The sequence below is a fragment of the Rosa rugosa genome, chromosome 3 (assembly GCF_958449725.1).
Source record: "Rosa rugosa chromosome 3, drRosRugo1.1, whole genome shotgun sequence".
Classification (NCBI taxonomy): Eukaryota; Viridiplantae; Streptophyta; class Magnoliopsida; order Rosales; family Rosaceae; genus Rosa; species Rosa rugosa.
The window spans coordinates 57,910,614-57,936,019 of record NC_084822.1 but is presented as its reverse complement, the minus strand read 5'-3'; the positions used below and the strand labels follow the sequence as shown (position 1 = coordinate 57,936,019).

General features: G+C 37.8%; 4 protein-coding genes across 5 annotated transcripts; 1 reads left to right on the top strand and 3 right to left on the bottom strand.

Moving 5' to 3' along the window:
- Positions 1-378: 378 nt before the first annotated feature.
- Positions 379-2,929, bottom strand: LOC133740847 (serine/threonine-protein kinase STY46-like). 2 transcript variants are annotated; one of them, XM_062168784.1, is made up of 5 exons: positions 2,598-2,929; positions 1,755-2,054; positions 1,124-1,634; positions 851-993; positions 379-671 (listed from the first exon to the last, which is right to left on the bottom strand). In XM_062168784.1, exons 1-5 carry the CDS (start codon positions 2,796-2,798, stop codon positions 495-497), a joined length of 1,332 nt encoding a protein of 443 aa, XP_062024768.1. In that variant the 5' UTR covers positions 2,799-2,929; the 3' UTR covers positions 379-494. The 2 variants fall into 2 exon arrangements, with proteins under 2 accessions (XP_062024768.1, XP_062024769.1); XM_062168785.1 differs by lacking the exon at positions 2,598-2,929 and adding an exon at positions 2,234-2,325.
- A 5,934-nt stretch (positions 2,930-8,863) lies between these two features.
- LOC133738666 (protein BIG GRAIN 1-like B) lies at positions 8,864-10,500 on the bottom strand. The gene has a single exon (XM_062166246.1). The coding sequence runs from the start codon at positions 10,328-10,330 to the stop codon at positions 8,999-9,001; it is 1,332 nt and encodes a 443-aa protein (XP_062022230.1). The 5' UTR covers positions 10,331-10,500; the 3' UTR covers positions 8,864-8,998.
- A 6,847-nt stretch (positions 10,501-17,347) lies between these two features.
- Positions 17,348-18,762, top strand: LOC133738014 (zinc finger BED domain-containing protein RICESLEEPER 2-like). Its single transcript, XM_062165455.1, has 3 exons — positions 17,348-17,513; positions 17,612-18,176; positions 18,324-18,762. Exons 1-3 carry the CDS (start codon positions 17,348-17,350, stop codon positions 18,760-18,762), a joined length of 1,170 nt encoding a protein of 389 aa, XP_062021439.1.
- Positions 18,763-20,725: 1,963 nt separating this feature from the next.
- LOC133736740 (omega-amidase, chloroplastic) lies at positions 20,726-24,609 on the bottom strand. The gene is made up of 10 exons (XM_062164336.1): positions 24,255-24,609; positions 24,047-24,163; positions 23,563-23,787; positions 22,905-22,998; positions 22,734-22,808; positions 22,298-22,376; positions 22,184-22,199; positions 21,438-21,518; positions 21,100-21,182; positions 20,726-20,971 (listed from the first exon to the last, which is right to left on the bottom strand). Exons 1-10 carry the CDS (start codon positions 24,564-24,566, stop codon positions 20,893-20,895), a joined length of 1,161 nt encoding a protein of 386 aa, XP_062020320.1. The 5' UTR covers positions 24,567-24,609; the 3' UTR covers positions 20,726-20,892.
- Positions 24,610-25,406: the final 797 nt, after the last annotated feature.

Below are 25,406 nucleotides of genomic sequence, written 5' to 3'. Positions count from 1 at the left end.
TTAAATTTCTAATGAAAATCGTATATATCATCTCTAGTTCTCTCTACGTTATTTTGAGTAAAATATTATCTTATAACTTTAAATCATTTTATTAATTCAATTTTTTAACATCAGATTTATTATTTCAAAAATATAAATAATATTATATATATATATATATATATGTATATCATATATATTTATCTTCCTCAACAATATGAAGATGCGCATGCTTAGATTAAATGCCTGAATCCAGAGCTGACCAGCTCTACAGTGAAATCCTCATATCCACATTCTTCTTTTCTTTTTTATTTTGGTTAAAAAATAATAGGAGAGTCAAGAGTGCGCAGAGCTACACCCAACTAAACTTTTTTGGTGAGGGAGCTGTGTTCTTTAAAATACTTAGATAAATTTAGCTACTTGATTATTTTTAATCGTAAATTCATTATATAATTGTCTTTGAAGTTTGAATTGCGTTAATCGAGTAAAAAACAAATAATAATCACAGCTAAGCACTATAGTACTCTGTTCTGGAGCTTCTTCAGATTGCACGTGATGGCGGCAAAGGATGGTCTAATAGAAGCATCTCCGTCCCATGAGAGGCAAATCAGCTCAATCAGCTCCCCAAGTTGGCCATCGTTGTCATCGGGAAGTCTTGGCCTCAGTTTACCCTCCACAACTTCCATTGCAATCTACAATAACAAGATTCGACGTGATTACCACAACAGATTGACTAGTATTGCCAGCAGGAATAGACCCAATCTAAAGTTTTGTTCTGCTTTATATCTGAATAGTAATACTTAAAGGTGAGGCTTTTGTTTAACATTCATATTTGCTTGACTTGAGGAAGAGGTGTTTAACTAATACGTACCATAGTAGGACCATAATCTGTCTCAATATACGGATAATTTCCAGTTATAATCTCATTGAGTATAATCCCGAAGCTGTATACATCACATTTCTCATTGTAAGGCTCGCATTGGATCACCTCTGGCGCCATGTACACATATGTTCCTGCAAGTTTTTGAAGAAGAGTTAGCAAGACACTACCATAATTTGGTAGTATTTTGATACCAAAATATATGAACTAATAGAGGGTAATGGTTTGTTGAAAAGTATATATGTATCGGACCATCTCCCACACCTGTTTCCCCTGTTAGTGCCATCTCCTCATCACTCAAGAACCGAGCGTGACCAAAATCTGCAACTCTTACGTGACCAGCATCATCCAAAAAGATGTTGGTAGGCTTTAGGTCGCGATGAAGAACCTTAGGCTTTTGTTCGTGGAGATACTGCATGGCCTGAGCGATCTCCAATGCCCTGGTCACCCTCTCTTCCAATGGAGGAAGCTCAATCATCCTCTCTTTTTGCCTATTTCCAGGGCCGTGCAGCCACTCTTTCAATGTCGAGCTCAAGAACTCGGTCACCACCCAAGCATAGTTAGGAGGATCAAGGCACGCCCCCATTAGATGAAGCACGTACCGATGACGCTGCCTACACAACGTATCGAGCTCTTGAGCGAAAAATGAGACACCATTCTCGTTTGATTCAAAGAATTCAGGTTCTATGCATTTCACCGCGACATCAAGTCCATGCCATGTTGCTTTGTATATCTGTGCTGTGCTCCCCTGCCCTATCTTCTCTTCAAATTCAATCTGGTTCGATTTTCATCACATACATTTTCGTTAGACAAGATGATACGTCATGTCATCGCACCACCACTCTTTAAGTAGAGACAAATAGGCGTTACAAAATGGGAAGTATGGAACAATTACCTCATCTGGATTTATGAACCATCCATTTAGCTTGGCTTGATCAATGAGAGCATCTAGATCAGAAGGTGGGTAGTGCGGGTGCTGGTGCAGAGGAGTAGTTGGCAATTGAGGACTGGTATTACCAGTGGCATTGTTAACGGTGTCAGCATGATCTTTGTTATGGAGTATAAGGTCCAAAACCCCATTTTCTTGGGCTACTTGTAGACAATACCTCAAATAATCTTGTGTTCTTTCCAATTTCTTTCTGTACATCATCCGAAGCTCTTTCTCCTTTGCTAATTTCTTTTCCAGTTCTACCACCTTCATTTTCGACCCAAACCCAAAACAAGAGAGGAAAATTATTAATTTTTATACTTTAACATTTGACCAATACGGTTAGGTAATTACAAAGCTTAGTCAATGCATGTAAGATGTTCTATGAAATGACTCAAATAATAATTTAAAAAAAAAAAAAAAATGAGAGCTGAAACAATAATAACCCTCCGTAGTAACAAATTCTTGACTTGCTGCACTTGTCATTGATCTGAGCCGAAATAAAATAATTCGCAGAGAGACCTACACTCAGATTTGCCAAACAGCTTGTGGTACCAAGAACCCAGCTAGGCTGAACACTAAATTTGGGTGGACAAATAGAAATGAAATAAGGATGTGTAGATAACTAGATACATAGGACTCTATGGCCTTTAATGCGATGTGAATAATGCATGTTATACACATTACACGGCCTCTAGGTTTAGTCTGCGCCGAACTATTAGATATGTTCCAATTTGGTCTTAAACATAAAAGAAAGCTAGCAAACGCTAGCTATTGTGGTCCGATGTTTTACTGAAAATAAAAATCTACCTGCTGTTCCAACTTCTTGGTAGACTGGCTCATCGAAACAACGTTAACCGAATCTCGACAACAACCGTGCGGCTCCACAGCTGCCACAGTGGCCGGCGTGTAATGAGTAGGCGTTACTTGCTTCGCTGCACTTGGATCAATTCTCGGCGACGCCGTTGGAGACCCCTTTTTCTTCTGAAATATCCCTTGAAATTTGTTCATTCTATCCTATTAATTTTTCCACCTGATTTGTCTATGCTAAGAACTATTAATGTAGAGGATGCAGAGAGAGGGAAGCTTAAGAATGGTGTAATAGTGCTTATAAAGGCCCTCCCAAACTTTGTTGTGTGCTTATGCAAATGAGAAAGACAAAATGGGCGGAAATTGTGAAGTGCCAACCCAGTTCAATTGGTCATAATAGTGCAGATGTATATACTCTTGCGCCTGTTTTTGCTTAGCTTATCTGCCTGGGCGGTTTAGTCTATGACTGTATCATAGATATGGATATATGAGAAGAGGGATTTATGACCGGACTTTGGTAAATGGGCGATACTTACCAAAAGGAAAGGCGTAAGGCCATCTCCAATTGAGGGCTATGGGGTTGATATAGCCCAAAATATAGTGAAAATCATCTCCAATTGAGGGGCATGCTATTACAAAAATGAGTTTGGGGGGGGCTAAAAGGGCTATGGGCTGGGGTATATATGGCCCCTTATTTAGCCCTTGGGCTTGTGCTGTGTGGGGACCACGTTGTACACAAAAAACTTAATCTGATTATTTGCATGGCTGATGTCAGCTAAGTCTAACCGTTGGGATATTTTTTTTTTTTGTCTGCTAAAAAGTAGCCTTTTGGAATTTTTTTTTTTTTGGTCAGTTTTAAACTAGCCGTTGGCCAATGTTTTTTTTTTTTTACACGTGACACGTAAAATCCAATCTGAAAATTTTTACAAGATGACATCGGGATAAACACACAAACAAATCTAATTAAGAATCTGAATAATTACTTACAACGTGACACGTGGCACGATAAAATCTTATCTAAAATATTAATAACATTTGATCAAAAAAATAATTATATAAGTGGAAATAGTAACATAGTTATAGAATACAATATATTAGAAATACATACTGAAAAACAATAAAATAATAGGCCATTTAAAATTATAGCCCTAAGGGTTGGAGATGGTAGAAATTATAGCCCTTACTATTTGCATGAATAGTGATTATGGGGGGCTAAAATTTAGCCCCCCACAGCTGGAGATGGCCTAAGGGTTAAATCTAGACCACCATTACCATAAATCATAGTGGCCCAATTTGCAAAAGGAAAAAATATTTACAATGAGGTTAGGTGGTCAATAACACAATAACATGCGTAAGAAACACAAGGAAAAGTTAAATTCAAGAAAAGAAAGATTCAATCAGGTCCAGCTCTTGAGAAGTAATCCAAGAGAAAGGCCTAGCTTTATAAAAAAAAATAATAATAATAATAATAATAAAATAAAATAAAATAATAAAATAAATCCAGTTCAAATTTTCATTATCAAAGGGAAACAATTCTTTGATTAAAAGGTAAAACTAGCTTCATAAGTCATTCCGGTCCAGTTTCAACACAATAAAGATCAGCATTTTAGTTTACTATAAATCTAGCTAGCTCATGAGCTATTTTGCTGCACTCTCACCGTACATGTACACATTCGCAGAATCTAGTTGATAGGATTCTACGTGTGGGATGCAAATTGAAAGTAAATTTTGCTTTCGGAACAAGTTCATGACATCAACTGTACGTGTGCTTTGATACAAGTAATATGAGTGTGGAGAAAATTAAACCCATCGCAAAAGAAATGTAGCAATGTGCACGTTTTGGATATTTATGCAACACTACATTAATGTGGATCAACTCGACTCAATTGTAGTGGTAGAATAGTGAAACATTAGTGTATCATTTCTCGGATCATTTCTACCTGGCATTCATAAAATTCTCCCTGTGTACAATATATGAGCGAAATAACATCTTATTTGCAATACTGAAGCCTTTTGAAATGAAACTTTACCTCTAAACTAAGCTTCGTCAGTACTCCGTGCACAAGTGTTAGACCCGGCCGCTATTTAATTTTGGACAACATCACTTCATCAAGTTTAAGTACTAGAAGGTTGACACAGAGAAGCGGTATCGTAGTTATATGTAGTTCGGCTAGTTGAAAACCAGGCATGGTTGACTCATATCAGTGCCTATTACGCAGCTTAATTAGAATCACCTCCTGTTCGAAAAATTCATAAAAATTCATAAATGTGAAGTACGTGCTGGATGCAACAAAACTGGTCCTGAGAGATTTAGACCTCTCACAGTCACAGCTCACTTTTGCAGAAGAAAGGAAATGCAGCTAATCAATCCAGTGGGGAAATTCTCCTCGGGATCGACGAATCAGAGACTTGGCTGCTTTGTGACTTCGTATCTTTACTCTTTCTTTCTTTGTTTCTTTTACTAGACCAACACTATCCGACTAAAAGTGGAAACAAACCCTAGCTAGCTAGATACTCGATCCCTGTGGACTGTGACTCACTCTGAGTGAGTGGACCATTCAACTCTTATTGAGCTCACCCTCAGGGAGCAGCAGCTGTGCTCAACCTGACCCTCCTTGCCTTTTGCTCGATCACTTTCCACGCGGTTTCCTTTAAATACTTATTCGTATATATTTTGAAAAATACGTACAGAAAAGAATTAGGTTGGTGTATAGATATATATAAATATACTGTGAATGATGACTCTGGTATGAAGATCTCGTATTATTAAACCTGGTTCTCACATGCATTCTGGTAGGTGATCTTGGTGCTTTCCCTACCAACAAGAAATATAAATTGTATTTGGTAAGGAATTGGTTGGGGTTTGCTTTATTAATTTTCTGGTCCAGAAAGTCCTTGATTGCAGAGACTTGAAGAACTAACCGAGCTTTCTTGAGGCTGGGGGCACTGTAATGAATAATATGGAAGGTGTAGCTAGATCCCCTTCTTTCATTATTATTCACAACTTCAATGACCTCCAAAGGGTTTTGTTGGAGTCTGGCACTTGTAATGAAGAAAACAGCTACAGTAATTTATTTATAACAGGCAAAATTTCTACATTTGGCTATGTACCCAGGTGGGGTAGATTCTTTTTCTGTACGGGAAGAAATATGAAAGTATTGGAAGAACACAACAACTTCCGATTTCTCCCATTTAATCTACGTGAATGCTTTGCCTGGTTACTGACCTAGCTTTGTTTGGACATGGAAAGAAAAGCAAAAAAATGGTCTACTGGGTTGAAGCCTTGAAGGGAATATAATGGATATGATTAGGTATTGGTACACAGCCCTACAAGCCTAGCTAAGACATTAAGGATGGTCCTGATCGACAAACATTTAGGGTCAATGAATATCAGCTAGCTAACTAGGTAGTGTCTTTTCTCAATTCAAATCCTTAGAAGGAAACCATCCACAAACATTATTCTTCTCATCATTGCTGGCAACTTCCCCCACCCTCACCCACTACTCTACAGAATCTAGCTATCTCTAATTAACCGAGCCAAAATAAGAGGGGAATGATTCTAATGAACCCAAACTTAAATTGATTAGTCTTGTTAATTTATTGATAAATTGCAACCCTTGAAGGACAATCTACTGAGAGCAAGTTCACCGGGCAACCTTATGCCCGAGCACCACGTCAAAAGGAGGGTTGGGGGCAAGGATTTTCCACTGTTCATCGTTCCACCAGATCTGGGGCAAGACCACAGTGGGAGGCCTAGGGCACCATCTCGGGCACCATGGTGACTGAGGCCGTGACCCAGGCTGCCACGCTGGCCCAAGAAGAAGAGAAGAGGGGAGACGCGCGTAGCCGAAGAACTGAAGGCCAACCGCGTGTCTTCTAGCGGCGACAAGACAGCAGGCGCGTAGCCGCCAGGGTTTTGTCGTGTAGTGGCGTGGGGGTACGACGTGGCGTGTAGCAGTTGGGCTACTTTGCAGTTTGAATGCAACGGTCCACAGATCTGGACCGTTGATTTTCATAATTAAAGGGATCTGACTGCCACCATTTCTGGTACAAGAGGTTTAAAAAAATAAATAAATAAATAACCATTATATTACAACGGTAACAAAAAAAATATAACCACAATTTCCTATAAATACCTCACCTCCTATTTTACTTCTCACACCAAAAAAATTATCCTTCTTCCTCAAAAAAAAAAAAAAGAGTGTCGGTGGACATATAATTTGTCTACCAATAAAATTTTCTTTGGTTGCATTTTCAAATTGTTTATCAATACTATTTATTTACATCATACATTTCTCATTTTCCAAAAAAAAATTAATAAAATATTCGATGAACAGTAACTGACTGGTGACCCTGACCCAACAGGTGGAAGCAGATCCAGTGGCAGTGAATAGTTTCCTGCCCTGGTGACCTGGTGACCCAACGGGTGATCTTGCTCTGATTATATGTTGTCAAACGGTCGGACCACTCTAATATCTTCAATTTTATATATACATAAATATCTTAATTACTAAAAATCCCTATTTTTAACATGAGCACGTATCATTAGACGGTTAGACTAATCCAGTTGTCTAATTGCTTGACTCAAAATCTTCTCTCTTCGAAGATTAAGAAAGCTTAAGGTAGTTGTTTAACTGGTTTTGGAGAATAAATTACAAATCCACAGCCGCCTAAATCAAATGAATAGAGGATGAGTTGGGTTGAGTTGAGTTTGAGGCTTGTTTTTTAATTGTTAATTAATCAAATGATGATGCTTATTTTGACCAGAGCTAGAAAGAGATTCTTCTTTCTTTTCTTTTTAGTTTAAGTGGACCTCAATCTCACCCATTTCTCTGCATTTTCAGAATGAGAATTTGAGACCCGCTGCAGCTTCTATCTGCATGCTCATCACGTACTAATTAATCTTAATATTAATAGCTAGCTAGGTCATGAATTATTAGGTCTACTAACAATGAATAACCCACCCTCTTGCATGCTCTTAGGGATTTGATTCCAATCTTGATGCTCTAATTTTGTTTAAGTTCGGTCGTGTTCTTACCTGTTAATTTAGTCGCTTCAGCAATCATCATGGAAGATTCGTTTCTAGCTAGTAACCACAAGTTCACCGACCTTTTCATTCTTAATGCATTATATCTTATAAAATTTGATTACACATCGAGTTTTAAGGCTCCGCAACAAAAGTGGCGCTGAAGATGGAAGAATTTTTGTTCAAGAACGTAGAATAATATGACAAGTGATATGTTTCTCGAAGCATTTCGTTTAACACTTATTTCAGATACTCATAAATAAATAAATAAATTAATATAAAAAAAATAGATAAATTAATATACTACGCCTAAATCCTACTTGCTCCTATGTATATTTCATTTTTTTGTATGTTCGAGTAAGTGTTCTCCGCTAATAAAGCTACGTGGGTTGGATCTGGGGTGAAGTCGTGAGCCGATCGCCTTAGACCCACCATTTCTTTTGGAACTAGAAGATTATTTTACGCAATTGGCATGCTATGTATTTTTCTTTTTTCTTTACATAGGTTCTATTCCTCACCTTTATTTTTGTCTCCAGTCTTAAAATCTCAGGTTAGTATTGAATAGCCATCCATCTTTAGCAGATGGAGAAAACAGAACGGATTTTTGATACAGAAGGAAGGGAATCTCATGAAGCTAGAGTTAAACCCAAGACTAAAGTATATTATACCACTACTACAGTATTTGAATGTCTTTATGTTTTCTTGGTTGTTGGGATGGGAATGGGGATATGCTAACGCAACATCCAAGTAAGGAGGGGCCAAAATGCCAATACGAAATCACAAAATGCCAATTCCCATTCCAGAGAAAGAACAGAACAGAAAAGAAAAGAAAAGAAAGCCAAATGCTTTATTGGACTTCACTTTCTCTATTCCCATGGGCGAAGATCTGCCTTTGCCTTTGCCATCACACCCCCCTCTCTCTCTATTTCTTCATTGCTTGCTTGCCATTACGATCTCGAATCTTTTCTCTTTCATTTTCCTTCTCTCTTTTTCTTTCCTTCACCTTCCTTTTTACCGTTCCTATCAAACTTCTCTGTCAGTGTCCTTCTCAGTCTTTGATCATGATCAACAATCAAAACGCATCCCCAATCAGAAAAAAGAAGATCAAACTGTGTGTTCAGCCACTTTATTTTTATCCCTTTTTTCACATCCCCAAAACGACACTATCTTCTTCCGGCATCAACTACGAGAAAAATAACAGCCAATGATTTTCTAAATCATCCAAAGCTAAAATTCAAAATGAGGACACATGAATTTCTATCATTCTCCATTAATCAGTAAAACAAAGAGAAAACTCAAAGTTAAACAACATTGTTCTGTACTTTGTATATCTTGTACCGAAAAAAAAAAAACTACAATTTTAATCCTCAAGCCATTAGAAAATGGCACGATTCGTACGATTGACACGTGTGGTTTCGTACACCGGAAGCTCTTCCAGATACCTTTCTTTTCCGACCATCGCTAGGTGATCGAGCTCGAAAAGATCAGAACTCGAACAACTAGCAGCGTCGTCATCCATATCATCATCCTGATTGTCATAATCTCTATTGAATAATGACTCCGTCTTAACTTGGTTCCGGCAGTGGTCTTTCAAAAACTCCCTGGCTGCTTCTTCTGCTTGCCTGCTTTTCTCCAACACTCGAAGCTTGACGATCTCCTCCTCTGTTTTTCTCGACTGAGATCGGCCGATTTTCCATGCTGTTGGCACAGTTACAGGCATAAGATGTGCATCTTGTTCTTCGTACACGCATTTTTGCCCACACGGTTGACAATCTTCACCGACGACAACACTTACCGGGTAGAATTGGACCGATTTCTTAACCCCATTGCGCAATTTTTCTCTCGTGTTGGGTGAGTTTTTGCTTAGACATGACCTTGAAAATGAAGAGGCTGAAGAACACGTTGAACCCTGCAATGAATATATTTTCCTCTCTGTTTCTTCATACCCCGAAACTGATGATGGACTCTTTGTCTTCTTGATTTTCTCTGTTGTGAAGAGAGAATTTAGGAAATTTGCGACGCGACCGCCCGGTGAAATTGGCTGTTTCACCTTCTTTAGATTGTCGTAAAGCTTCAATGCCCTTGATTTGGACTTGATCGTACTTTCCTCCACCTTCGTCGTCTGATCTGACACACGACTGTGACGATAATCATCAACCATGTGATATTCTCTCTGTGGTTGAAACCTAGAACTCTGTTTCTTCTCATTTTTCCTCTCCTCTGTTTTCACCGACCGAGTTTGGACGCTGGTCCGAATCGGCTTCGGCCACAGGGAAGGAACAAAACACGACGACCTCTGCTGCGGCCGAGAACCATACATGGATTCAGCGTCGGACGACGAGAACCCACCGGAACTCGATTCCGAAGAGCATGAATTGGAACTGAAAAACACACCATCATCATGATCCCGGTCCAGTTTCCTGTTCCTCCCCAACTCAGCTCGACTCTGCCTCCTTTCTGCCTCCGCCTTATAGCTCACCTTCTTCTCGATCCATTTCTCTATCAAACAAGCTCTGCGAAGCGCCGCCATCTCCTCTTCCTCCGCCGTATCCCTACCGCTTTTGCTGTGTCTCTTGGCCAATGCCGCCGTCTTCGTCTCCCCGTAAAACTTCACATCTCCACGACTCCTCTCGCCCTCGTCAATTGAGCGGTAGATTTTGTCCAGCAGACTGGAAGAGAAAGAGGATGGATTCTCCCACCTAGACATTGTTCCTTCTTTTCTATGAGAGTGACACAACGAGAAACTAAGAGAGGTTCAAAAGCTGCGGAGCGAGCAACAAGTTCTGGGTGAAAGGGAGAAAGCAATCGATGGTTTTGTCTAGTGTAGATAGATAGGGAAAGAGAGGCAATTGAGAGCAAAATAGGCACGCCTTCAAGTTGAAGATGAAGAGGAATGGGAACAGGGGGAAGTGTGGCTTTATATTATCACAATCTCACGCGCGTGCATGTCCCTCCCTCCCTTCCTTCCAAATCGGAGCCACTGCCAGTTTGGCAGTTGCTGACGTGGCGGGAGACTTGCCTTTTGTGATTCCGAGAGTACCCTTGCGTGGACGAGTAAATTACGCTCTGTCCTTCCGTTTTAAAAATTTGAAACCGCAGGGGGACAAAGGGCAGCGTTACGGTACGGACACGAGTGATTATTGGCGGTCCACGTTTTTTTTCTTCCTTTTTTGGTCTGTTCTCACTTCTCCCATTGTTGATTCCGGAAGGCAAAATTTCTTTTTTTCTTTTATCAAAGTGTTTGATTCAAAGAAAAATTGAAGATTCTTCTATGTACGGGCGGTGCAAGTGACTTAGCATCGATTATGTGATCTCAATATTTGATATGTGTGGTCAACTTAAAAGAAAAAAAAATGCACTTAATATTATCTTGCCTTTCAATTCAGTTGATGAAAATATAAGTGGATGTTCCGTGCTTTAAATACATTCTAAAAAAAAATTAGGTGAAGTGTGTTTGATTCAAAGAAAATTGGTTGATTGAAATTTTGATTGCTGTGATTAAGTTTGGTGGTTGAATGTGATCCAATATTCAAGCTACTGATTAATGAGGGTTTGATTTAGACTACTCCTATGTATTAATTTTGGTTTTTTAGAATAATATTAATTTCAAAGTAAAACTTTATGATGATGGGTACGGTAACATCATTAAAAAAGGATTCTAGTTAGATGAGGAAGGTGCGTTATACTTAGGTTTAAAATTCATATTGAGTTGGCATGGTCATGATTGATAATGGTTAGCTACAAGAGAGAGATGTTTTATATATAACCTACGTACCTACAATTTTTCTTCTGGTTATGTTTGTACATTGTTCTTGGTAGTTCTGTTCTTTATAAGACATGCATTGTATACATTTTTTTCTCTCTCAATTGGTAGGTATAGGTTTTGATTATTGCAGTAGGGTTTTTTGTTTTTAAATCTTATTTGATGGCCTATTTGACGGTAATTGTCAAAAACAAACAAAACAAAAGAAACGGATGATATTCGATCACCAACAAAAGATACCGGATAAAATAAAAGTTTACCACAAAAAGAAAGAAAAAAAGAGAGTTGTTCAAGGATCTTTGCAAGGAGTGAGAGCTAATGGACCGCACCCTGTTTGTAAAATGTTATTGTGATTTTTTGTTTTTAAGATTTTGAAATGTGAAGCTTTAGTACCCAAAAATGGAAATGGCAGATAAAAAGCGAAATCAAGTGGATGAACTAAAAGTAGGCCTTTGAATCATGGGAAATTGGGTTTTACCATGGTTGATTTACGGAAGGAGCCTTGAAATGTTGCCTTTAATCATGGAAATTTAAGCTCTAAATTTGATAAACGGCTCTATGGAGCCTTTGATGAAGTTTAAAACTTAATTCATTCACCTTTTTCTTATTGTAAGTAATGGTTGACTTTACCACAAGTTAGTATGGTAAGTAATTCATCTTTTTCATCATTTATGCAATGAATTGATTGCGGGATAAATCACTCACTTCTACCTAGAGAATTTCTTCTTTTACCTAAAAAAAGTTGATGTATGAGAAATATTAACATATCATAGCCTTACTCTTCACCCGAATGTTACCGAAGCGCCTAATACTTCTACTTCTAATAGACTAAGATTTAGATCGTAAATTAATAATTAACGATTTTGATAATAATTATACTCGCAAAAATGAATTGTTTAGTAAGAAACTTTCTTGATTGCCTTTTTCTATAACGAGTCATTGGAGAATTATATAGGGAAATGAACGGTTAGGGTCATAAATTACTAAATAGAGAGAATGCAAAGTTCGAACTTAGGACCTCATTAACTATTGGACCATATATATATATAGTTCTCAATAGAATAAACAAAATTAAAACTATTTCTACTGAGAAGATTACAAACAATTTTCATATAAAATTAAACGCTACCCTGAAGTCAATACAAAACCACAACATCAATGTGAAAATGTAAGGATTATCATGCATAGTTCATATATATACAATGCAAGTAGTATTAAATCTGGTGTTTCCTTAGTTGACAGACAAAGAAAACCCCATTAAGTATACTGAAAAGGATGGTTTGGAGTTGCATCAAGATCATCCAAACAACAAACCCCACCATTGCCATAAACTAGCTGGGAAGCCAAAGGATCTGCTCCCGTAATCCTAGCCAAGGTCACATGTTGTTCTAATTTTGTTTGCTTCATGTTCATCCATTTCATGACATAAGTTATGATTCCTTCAACAAGTACAGCCCTTTATGCACATCAAGTGTTCGATAAAAGGAGATGGACAATGAAAGTTCTTCGATTTGGTCCCTTATTAGGGTTTCAAACCAAATCCAGCCATTTGGGTTCTTGGGTTAAAATATGATACATAGTAAGGTGGCTTGCACCAACAATTAGACAATGATCTTGTGTACTTTCAGAGTCAGATGGTAATGGATGTTGAGGGTGATTAAATATTAATTAAGTAGGGTCTGTGTTTAGGACTCTGGTCTAAAATTTGGTCAGACTCAGACCCTTGTGTCTAGATTAGAAAATGGCATCTCAACTTGAACCTTTAAACCCTACAAACCGGCCCACAGCTTTGATTCTTGCCTCCTGGAAACCAAGCTTCTTCTTGGTTAGAGGTGTAGAACATAAATTTGGATCTCAACAACTTGCAATACTGACTTGAAGATTACATTATCTCGATAATTTAAATGTTCATAAAAAATTGAGAATACAGAATATCTATCATTCATTGGTCGAGCTTAGGATTCTCACTTTCAAAGAATTTGAGATTACTCAATATGTTCTAGAGTGACCAACAAAATTGTATTGATTGATTTCTCTACATTTAGGTTTGATTCAATTTCGTCTTGCAATTAGTTCCACTTGTTTCGAGAAAAAAAAAATACAAGGATATAACCGAAAACTGTGGTTGAAACTGAAACCGAATTATAATGAAGACAACTTATAACTACAAAAAAAAATGTATAATAACGGATGTTAAATCAAACATAATTAGATGTATATTATTAGTTTAAATTAAAAATACAACCAGTGTTGCATATTAAATTTTATAATGATTAAATGTGGAATTGAATCATTTCAAGTATAAATCTACAGACAAAAAAAAAACTACGTGTATATCTGCTCTTCGATCTTTTTATTATTTTCAAATGATCAAGAGGTAAATTCGATCAAAAAAGAGAAAAAAGAGAAGAGGTGAAATACTTTCGTACAAACGGACAACGCCGTCAGACTGTAATACTCTGGTGTTCTGTTCCCGTTATTACCACCTAAAATTACTCCACTAGCCAGTAATGGACGGTCAGATTTGTGCTCTCTCTCTCTCACGCTATCGCCTTCACACGTGCGAATACGTCATGCTCACTTGTACAAGTTTCAGACTTCAGTAGGCCATCGCCACGTGTATTGAGTCTCAGGGGTCCCTGTCCTTGTTGGGTGTCAGTATCCCCCACTAGGGAGTAGGGACCATCCCTTCTGATTTTCACCGTATATGCAAGGGTCATGTACCCTTTCCTTTCCAGTAAAAAATATCTCCAGTATTTTATCCATACCCTTCGGTTTCTTTTAGTAAAATTGAGTAAAAACCCAGATTGCCTCAGGCTTTGGATTCACCTTTTGTCTGCTGCAATAGAGCATTCTATGCTTCTTCTACAAGTTGCAGTGAAAACATTATTGGTTTTGGGTCCCAAAAACATTGCAGATCGATTTGCAGCTTGAAGTCGTATATATGCCACGTGAGAAAGCATGGGCAGAACCAGCACTCGATCATATTTTGATGATACCTAGCTCGTCTTCGTAAGGTAGCATGAAGGATGAAGCCACGAGCATGTGTTAATATGTACCTCTCGATCATGCCACTTAGACAAGAATATGATTGCATCGTACCGTCCCATGTTTGGTACCGGCCGGGAGAATCGGCTACCAAAATTCCATAATGTTTTGGAGCATGTAATATTATGAGTTTTTTTTTTTTTTTTTAATTATTATATCTAATGTAAAAGTAGATGTAGATGATAATTTATTCAGAATATTACATGTTTTGGAATACGATAAAAAAAATTTATAAACTAATTTCACATGTATCCTAGGTTAAGAAGAGGTTATGACAAAATTTATTGTTAAAGTTATAATTAGGACTACGATGAAAATGTGATGGACAATTACGACAACGATAAATATACGGAATTGAGAATATTACTTTACAAAAGTGAAGGAACACAAACGATACTTTTGTTTTTTGAAACGTTATATCAAACTTATTTTTAACTTAAGTAATTGTTGACGGGAAAAAGATTAGGATCAAAAGAAAGACAATAAAGATTTAAAAATACGATACATATGTAAAAACTAAAAAGTTAAGATTAAAATGTAGATGTACTACTGCCACAACGTTTCTTCTTTGAACTTTAGTAACGTGCTACTAGTAGTCTAGTACTTGAAAAAGAACCGACTTAATTTTTGTATTTTTAGCAAGTATGAAGTGGAATTCATCAAGCTATCTCCAATCATGCAGTGATATTGGTGAAAGAGATGGGCGTTGGGGATCCCGAGGAGGAGAGTGAAGAACGAATGATCCTCCAAACAAAAGAAGAGAAGAAGGTCATTGGTTACTGAACAAATAGAGACACTTTGCTCTGTTCCCAACAAAGCAGTGAAGCAGTGGCAGCAGCATAATTATTGTCAGAGATTGAAAGGCTAGCATTTCCACAGCCATCCCCTTAATTTGGAAAATTATTCAATGCAACCACAATATAAGTGAATTAGCAGACTCGGTAGATCTCAATAATGCATATTTATAGACAATTATCTTTTTTATTTAGTTGATGTTATCCAGCTATTTATTCGTATTAGTAATTAGTGTAAGTGTACATCAGTGTATTGAATATTCCCTCACTTAATTTTAGGTTTTCTACTTCTCTATTCCTTTAAAATTCAACGGTAGTACGAAATATTGAAATTTCAAAAAAAAAAAAAATTTATTACATTATAAAGATGTTTCATTATTCGAAAATTCTATAGTATTCTGGAGTTTTTACTTCTGGTTCTGTCTACCTACTAGTACTATTTGAGGTCGACTAGATTGATGATCGGGCTCTACTGCTTGAGGTCTACTAGATTATACCTATTAGTACTATTTGAGGTATACTAGATTATACCTACTAGTACTATTTGAGGTCTACTAGCTTATACCTACTAGTACTATTTGAGGTATACTAGATTATACCTACTAGTACTATTTGAGGTATACTAGATTATACCTACTAGTACTATTATACCTACTAGTACTATTTGAGGTATATTAGATTATACCTACTAGTACTATTTGGGTCTACTAGATTATACCTACTAGTACTATACTACTATTTAAGATCGACTAGATTGATGACCGGGCTCTACTGCTTGAGGTCTACTAGATTATACCTACTAGTACTATTTGAGGTCTACTAGATTGATGACCAGGCTCTACTACTTGAGGTCTACAAGCTTATACCTACTAGTACTATTTGAGGTATACTAGATTATACCTACTAGTACTATTTGGGTCTACTAGATTATACCTACTAGTATTGTTTAAGGTCTACTAGATTGATGACCGGGCTCTACTACTTGAGGTATACTAGATTATACCTACTAGTACTATTTGAGGTATACTAGATTATACCTACTAGTACTATTTGGGTCTACTAGATTATACCTACTACTATTTGACGTCTACTAGATTGATGACTGGGCTCTACTTAAGGCTGGGACTTTAGACCCGAAGAACCGAAAAACCAGCCCGAACCGCCCCGAAACTGGCGGTTCGGTGCGGTTCCAAGCTTTGAAAATGCATCAGTTTTGAAGAACCGAACCGAGTTCATAAACTGCGGTTCGATTTCGGTTCCAATGCTTCAATACCACCACGAACCGAGGAACCGCACACGTTAGCTATATATATATATAAATCCCGAACAGAATCGACTCAATCGAGATTGTCTTATTCCATTTTTTTCGATCTAAACCCTAATCTCTATTTCACTTCTCCAGTTCTTCCCCATTTCTCCCAAAACGGCAAAAACCGTACCCTAAAATCCTAAATCCCTTCAACAATTCAACATCCTAAATCCCTAATCCCTATTTCACTCCTCAAGTTCTTCCCCATTTATCCCAAAACGGCAAAACCGTACCCTAAAATCCTAACTCCCTTCAACAATTCAACATCCTAAATCCCTTCAATCCCTATTTCATTGTTCGATTCATCGATTGATGCATTCAACCTTATTCATTTCCCTATTCATTATTCATTAAATCATCAATGACCTCTTATTCAAGTCCCAGTCCTGTTGGTCACGAGTTGGTGGTTGAATGTGCTGCTCCAACAGAAGAAGAAACCAATCAAACCATTAGTGCCAATGCATTAGAAGAAGAATAAGAAACCACTGCTGCTGGTCCGAGAGGGAAGAAGAGAAAATGTGATCGGACTCCGAAAGTTTCAAAGAGGAAGAGGGAGAAAAAAGCTGCAGTACGTTCAGAAGTTAGGGAGCACTTCACCAAGTTTGATCAGCCACTAATCGAGGTGGTCGATGGAGTGGAAACGGTTGTTGGGAGCACAAAACGAGCTCAATGTAAGTATTGCCCCACCCATCTAGCATGTGATTCTATAGAGAATGACACTACTCACTTAGGAAACACATTGAGCTTATTTGTAAGGGTTATCCAGGTAGAGTTGATTTAGAGGAGGGACAACAAATTTTAAGTACGGATATGGTGGATGGGAAGCCTAGTTTAACTAGTAGGACTTGGAGTCAGGATGCTTGTGTAGATGCTGCTACTAGAATGATAGTGATAGATGAGCTTCCTTTCAGTGCCATTGAAAGGCCTGGATTTAGGCACTTTTGTGAAGTTGCTGTTCCTAGATTTGAGGTGCCATGTAGGAAGGTTATTGTCAAGACTTTTTTGAGGATGTATAAAGCAAAAAAGAGTAGTTGAAAGCTGAATTACAGTCCTATTGTGTCTGTTTAACAACAGATACATGGACTAGTTGTCAAAACATCAATTACATGGTCATTACAGCCCATTTTATAGACTATGGTTGGAAAATGCACAAAAGAGTTTTAAAGTTTTGTGTAATTCCAAACCATCATGGCAACACTATTGGTAAAATAGTAGAGAATGCCTTGATTGAGTGGACAATTGATAGAGTTTTGACAATTAGTGTAGACAATGCAGCTGCAAATGGGGTTGCTATTGAGTACGTTAGGAAGAAAATGTTAACTTGGGATAGGAAACCAATTTGTGGATGCAAGTTTATGCATGTGAGATGCTTAGCTCACATTGTGAATTTAATTGTGAGGTCTGGTTTGCATATAATGGAGAGGTCAGTAGCTTCAATTAGGAATGCTATTAGGTATGTGAGGAGTTCTCAGGCTAGAACAGATGCATTTAAGGTTTGTATGGAACAAACCAAGGTAGAGTGTAAAAAAATTTGCATTTTGGATATTCCAACAAGGTGGAATTCCACCTACCTGATGTTGGGCACAATTTTGGAGTTGAGGAAGGCATTTGATAGGATGGCAGAGGATGAAGATGTGAAGTACATAAGTTATTTTGATGAATAAGAAGAATTAGAAGAGGAGGAGGATGATCAAGTTGTACACAGGTCTAGAACACCAAGGAAGAGGGTTGGGCCACCAAAGGATGAAGATTGGGAGAAGTCTAAAATTTTTGTGAATTTTCTTAGAGTTTTCTATCAAGTCACAGTGAATGTGAGTGCTTCACTGCACCCTACTTCACAGTTGGCTTTCCATGACATTGTAGCCATTAAGGTTGAGATTGATGATCTGTTTTATAAGCCAATAGATGGAGAGTCAACTGAGACTGATAAGCTGCTATTTCAGATGGCAAACAAGATGAGAAAAAAGTATAGCAAATACTTTGATCAGTTAGACGACATCAATAAGCTTTTTCTTGTAGCAGTTGTGTTGGACCCTAGGTACAAGCTGAGGTACTTTGAATTCAATTGTGACAATATGCTTGGGTTAGATAGGTCAGAGATCAAAAGGAGGTCAGATGATGTGAAAGAGCTGTTAGTTAACCTCTGTGACCTATATGCAGCATCAATGGGTGTACAGGGTTCACAAAAGTCAAGAAGTGGAGAGAGTACAACTATGGTTATTTAGGGTTTAGAGTACAACTATGAGCAGCAGCAGTAAAAGTCAGAAAACAAAGGGAAGAGTTACTGGGAAAAGGAAGGTTATGCTTGAAGATTGGAATAGACAACTTGAACGAGGTGATCAGATGGTGGTTGGACATGAAGTTGATAGATATTTGCTTGATCCGATAGAAAAGTCTAAAGAAGGTGAAGATTGGAAGATTTTGCTTTGGTGGAAGCTTAATGGCAGTAAATATCCCAACTTGCAGGCTCTTGCTAGGGATGTACTAGCCATTCAAGTCTCCACAGTGGCTAGCGAGTTGAGTTTTAGTACTGGAAAAAGGGTTATTGACCCATATAGGAGCTCACTGACTCCAAAATCTGTAGAAGCACTGATCTGCCTTCAAAATTGGCTTAAGTCAGATAGTATTATGGGGTTGGAATGTATTCCAACCATTGAAGAAATGGAGTTTTATGAAAAAGTTGAGCAAGATACATTTATTTATTGAAAAGATTTATGAGTTGATGCAGATTTATTGAAAAGTTGTTCTTTGTTGAATTCTGTCATAACTCATAAGTCATTATTATTTTTTGGATGCAGAACAAGCTGATGAAGAGAAGAAAAGAAAAGAGCAAGCTCAAAATGCAAGTGCTTCCAAGACAGCAAGGGATCCAAAGGCAGCAAGGGATTCAAAGGCTGCAAAGATTTCCAAGACATCAGATGCAACAAAGTCTTCTAAGACTTCTAAGCCTTCCAAATCCAAAAAATGATTAAAGTCTCCAACAGTTAAAGGTTTGCACTTTGCAGTTTGTACTTTTTTTTAAATGTTTCAGGTTTGTAATATGCAGTTTAGGTAATGTGAAGTGTATCTGTGTATACGTATTGTGTAATATGCAGTTGATCTGTTTCTGTAATATGCAATTTGTATATTATACACTTATGCAGTTTGTGTAATATGCAGTTTGTTGTTGCTGAGTTGCTACATAATTGCTAGAGCAGCTGGACTGTGCTGTACTGCTGCCTGCTTGAGTGCCCTGCTTCATAGTTCCTTTTTATTTTTATTTTTTTTATTACTGGTTTGGACTTTGGAATTTGGAGTTTGGATCACTTTGGTACTTTGTGATTTTTACCAATTTGAACTTTTGTAGTTTGTTTAGTTTACCAGTTTGGCACATTGGTCATGTACTCATATTTTAACATGTTTATTTGTTGCAATTTGAATGTTTCATCAATAAGCATTTGGATCAATTTGAACTATTGGATGTTTAGACTATGTTTCAATGATCAAGTTGCCTAGATTGGACTTGGAATGGTCATTGTTGGCTTATGTTTGAATGTTTGAGTTGCCCAGATTGGACTTGGAAGCCTGGAAAGATGGAAATCTGTTAACAGTTTAGCAGAACTACAGGACCCAAGGAACCGTCATAACCGAACCGAAGTTAAACGGTTCGGGTCCTTGTCAGTTCTTGCTTTTGAAAATGGCAAACCTGAACCAAAGTGCTTATATGCGGTTCGGTCTCAATTCTACAATTTTTTTTTTCCTGAACCGAACCGTCCCAGCCCTACTCTACTACTTGAGCTCTACTAGCTTATACCTACTAGTACTATTTGAGGTCTAGTAGATTGATGACCGGGCTCTACTACTTGAGGTCTACTAGAGGGCTTTGTCCATGCTGTACCCACGTGCCCTTTGTAAGCTTGTACCGACTCCTGGGGTCTCCATCTTCACGTGGATTTCATTTCCATCTTGGCCCGTGTATTTTGTCCGTTCCAATTCAATTTCAGGGCCCAAGACTGCTGAAGAGGTCCTACTCACAGTCTTATTGAAGTCTGGAATTGAACATCCCATTTCATAGTGACTGGCAAACTGAGTTTCCCCGTGGAGTCTGCTCCAAAACGCCACCTTCCCAGGAAACAGGAAAGAACATCTGCTAAAACCTTCAATATCAAAATAAATATAGACTTCAATATACGAAATTAAGTCACAGTATTTGCTCAAACCTTCAATATCCAAATAATTATAAACTTCAATATGCGAAATACAGTCACATTAGTTTCAGTATTCCATAATCAAATGGTCTCATTATTTCCATTACTTGGTACATTCACAAACATTTCTCACTAGCACTCGCTTTGTGTGTAATAAGTCTTTGACAATCATTTAGAATTCAACCTCTGAACATCTACCAACTGGTAAAGATCTCCTCGCCGCTGCTTCAGTAAAGGGAGATTTGTTCTGAATAATGGAAATAAACTTGTGTTAAATTCTTTTATACATTAACTCTATGAGAATATGTTATTAATATATCTTAAAGCATTCTTGAATAAAAAAGAAAACATGCATTAGGTTGGAAACCAGATCACCTTCTAAGCTCAAGGAGTGAATAATCAACCTCAGCTATGATAATTGCCTCTTCATGTTCTGTAGTTGCCAGCACTTCTCCAAACTGCCACATTTAGAACTATAGGTCACACCCTATGAGCAAAATTGTCCCCGCAAAAGCACAGCAAGTATCACAATGATGCCATTTTCTTCATCATTAAGTATACAACTCTGCTTTTCAAAACAAAATATAGGACCTTTGGCGAAGGCATTAACTTGCCAACGAATGGTTCTAGTAAAAATTCAACTTGCCAATGAATGGCTCCAGGAAAGATTTAAGGGAAGCATGTGCAAAGCAAAAGTTTAGTGTCAAACATACTGGTCCGACAAGGGTGGAGTGGCCCCATGCCACATAACCAGCTCCGGCATCTCGAGCAGGTGAACAAGTTGCCACATATAGCTGTCAACCAACCAAAAGAATAACATCCATGAAAATTGTTAAGAGTTGATATGGAGGAAAGCCCAACTTGTGATTGATTTAAATTAAATTTAAAGAGAGTGCATACACATTTTCTACTTGGTTTACAGATTGCAACATGTTTTGAAAATTAGTTTACTTCATACATAAAGCTAACTCCCAGATCAGTTGAAATGTAAAAAGACATTTTCTATTTCACTGTTATGAAACATGTATAATACACTGCATGGAACTTTACCGTCCCCTGTTAATATCACGACTGTAATTTTAGGTAACAAAATCTCTGTAGCAGTGACAAAGATGAACGGATAAAAATTTAGGTGGTTTGAATTTCTCCAATGCAACTAATAGTACTTGAAACTTCTTTGTACAAACCACGTAAGCTTGCACATAATGGTTGGTAATTGGATCAAATATAAATCACATCAAAACAACCTTCACCATCCTAATAGGACATGTGATGGCGAAGATACAGTTTTGCCTGTGGACAACCCAGGTAATATTGTAATAACACTGGGACGCGACATGCTATGGTCCTAGTCATGTAATAAATCATAACATTTTGTTTGTGTCATGAAATGAGCTTCAAGTTTATTTACAGACATAAATCAGGATACATATCTCATACAGGATGTAGGATAGAGTACCTGGTTATCTGTAGCCCTGCACAAGAGATAGAAGGCAAATCTCAGTAATAACTATATGATGAACTATAAATAGCATTAAAATATTTTTTTAAATGACTTCAAATAAAGCAATACCTTGCTCTCTGCAACAATTCCCAATGCAATGGCCCAGTGGTCATGTTAAAAGCCCCAGGATAGCATATCAAGTGAGCACCTAATGTCAACAACTCAATACTATTAGCTTTTGCCTTTCGGTATTTTCAAGCGCAGAATGTACACTTCTTAACTCATAAAAAAAAAAGATCAAAACAGAATTAAAGCCCCATCCGATGATAACAAGTGCAAAGATAATATATCAGTTAAACTGCCAAGAAGGAATAATGTGGCACATTTCATGTATTTTGGTGCTATAAGATGATAATGTTATATATAACAAGAAGGAATTATTGATTCTGAGTACAGGGGAAAAGTTAACACTTAAGTTTCATTACTAGCAACATTATATGGCTGTTGCCGCATGGAATGACCAGAAAACGCAGAAACTCAACGGAAAGAAAAAGAAAAGGCTAACCTCTTGCTCCATAGATCATAGCTAGTTCCTGGAACCTAATGTCATAACAAATGCCTATGCCAATACGCCCAACTTCTGCATGAAGCATTTCATTGTTACTATCCCAAATAAGGAATTACAACATAATCAACATAGTTGGAGAGGTCAATATGCACAGAATGAACATCATACCTGTGTCCACAATGGTAGGAGTTTGCCCTGCTGTAAGAGTCTTTGATTCAATAAAGGTAATCTTCCCAGGGATATCAATATCAAAGAGGTGTATCTGTGATACATGTAGATCCCTATGAGCTTTGTTACTGAATCAGTAATAAACAAAGTCTACGAAAAACAAGTTTAGTTTCAAAGGTTAGCATAGAAAGTTCAAAACCCTACATCCTCTAACCCTGAAGGATTCATTGAAGGAAATACATCCTCTCTATTTGTAAGGCAAACGGAGAGTGCTATTCTTCAATCAAGATCATTCAAGGCTGTTGCCCCCTATGTATTGGGGAGGCCTCATCCAGAGTTAACAGTAGATTTTTACTGGTCCTCCTCACTGAGCTGAAACCAATCTTGAGGCACCATGATTAAGCATGTAGATGGTGAAATAATTTAGAGGACTCAATCCCAGATAAAGTCCAAGTTAGAAGATTGTAAAGATTACTTGCGTTAAAACTATAATTCTAACAGTCCTTGGGTGCATTCTGCTGATGCTGGTAGGCTAAGAATTTCTACTCATCAATCATATTTAAAATGCCTTATAGTCATATCAAATCAATATTTAAATTAAGAGTAAAAGTTGTATACTTGATATTATCACATACAGTTGATGAGCTTAGAGCCTTACCTTCCTATGTTTAGCTTTCAGCTTTCCATCAGTACCAAAGACACAACAAGTATTGTACAGCTGATCACCAGAACGCTCTGATATAGATCCACCAACAATGGTGATTTTCAGGCGCTGAGCAACTTCAGAAAGCATGGCTGTCGAAGGAGATGCATCACCACCAGCGTCAATATCCTCAGCAAACACTGGGAAGCTATCATTTGAATACGGGCCATTCCATATTTCCTGACGTACAAAGAAGCAAAAACAAGTTCAACCCAATGTTTCTACTCATTTACTTAACATATGACGAAATAGATACCCATATGACATAAGTCAGTTGGCTTCTTCCTATATAGTCCCAGTTTGTTTAGCTGATCTCTGTGCTTTCAAACAGATTATTATACTTAAACAACTTTAATAAACTTGAACCGATGAGCTTAATCACTAAACAATATGAATGTCCAAAACACAGAGCGAGTGAGTAATGACAGATGAAACTCACAGGTAGGAGAACCAGCTGAGCACCCTTTTCGACAGCCTGCTCGATGGCCTTGCGAGCATGAGCAATGTTCCTCTCCTTATCGGCCGTCACCGACAATTGGCACAGTCCAATCTTAAACTAAATCCATAAAAATAAAAATAAACACCAAAATTCAAATCAATTTCAACTTCCAAACTCTAATTAAACACCACACAGAGAGCTTGGTTACCTTGTTGACGGGAGGAGTGGGCAAGGGAAGGGCAGGTGGGACCCTGGCTTCTTCGGGCTTGTAAGCGGAGGCCATTATCGACGAGAAATTAGCGGTGAGGGACTTGCGATGATTGAGACGGAGACGGAGACGGGAGTAATTGTTGGTGGTGAGGGTCTTGGAGGGTATAGGGGTAATGAAGGAGGGTGAGTTGGAGAGGGTCTTTGGTTGAAGCCAAATGGAGCGAGCGAAAGAAGAAGAAGAAGCAGAAGAAGGAGAGGGGGGAGGGCTCAGAGTCCTGGAGCTGATCAGAGTGGATAGTGCTGCTTTCATTTCACTTCACTTCGCTTTCTGTGGATTTTGTTTCTACTTCCACTCGATTTTTTGGCCTTTGGAAAGTTAAAACGTTTTATCCTTGTTTCCTTTTTTACACCCTTCTGTTCTCTCTTTTTATCTAATCCGACGGCGAGTACCAAACATGTCATGTTACCTCCCAATTTCAGAGTTCTTCTTCCGTTACTTTTAGATCGGCGATATTTTGTACATGCGCAAAACACTATAATCAGTATAATGGAGAAGAAATGTCTTATCACTAGTTCACTACCACGTTAGTTTAGAATTTTAAAACTACCAATGTCAATGTAACAAATTACGCATGTCTAAGAGTTTAAGACCATTTGATCATACAATGAAGGGCTCAATGTGCAAATACAATACCAAGTATGTGACGTAATAATACACATAAAAATTAAGGGGATTTGTGTGAATCATTTTGTTTTCATTTCACTTCTATTTCATTAGTTTTTGGGGAGTGAAAACATTTTTGTAGTCGAAAAAAGTTTGGAGAGAGGAAGGTTATCCTACACCTCCATGTTCAGGATAGATCTACAACCTCGACCTTGAAGGACTGACATGTGACACGTACTTGTCTGCACAACCCTCGGGTATTGATTTCCGCATGAGACTTATAGATCGCGCGACCCAACGCAAGATTGCTAGTAGAGGGGATCGAACTTGAATTGAGACTCAACCACAAGCATGCATATACCAACTGAACCAACCCACATTGGTAAAACAATTTTGTTAACCTTATTTCCCTTTTTCATCATTTTGTAGTCATCGTTGGTTATTTATTGACAACTTTAGTAACAAAATGCAGTCGATAATTCAATC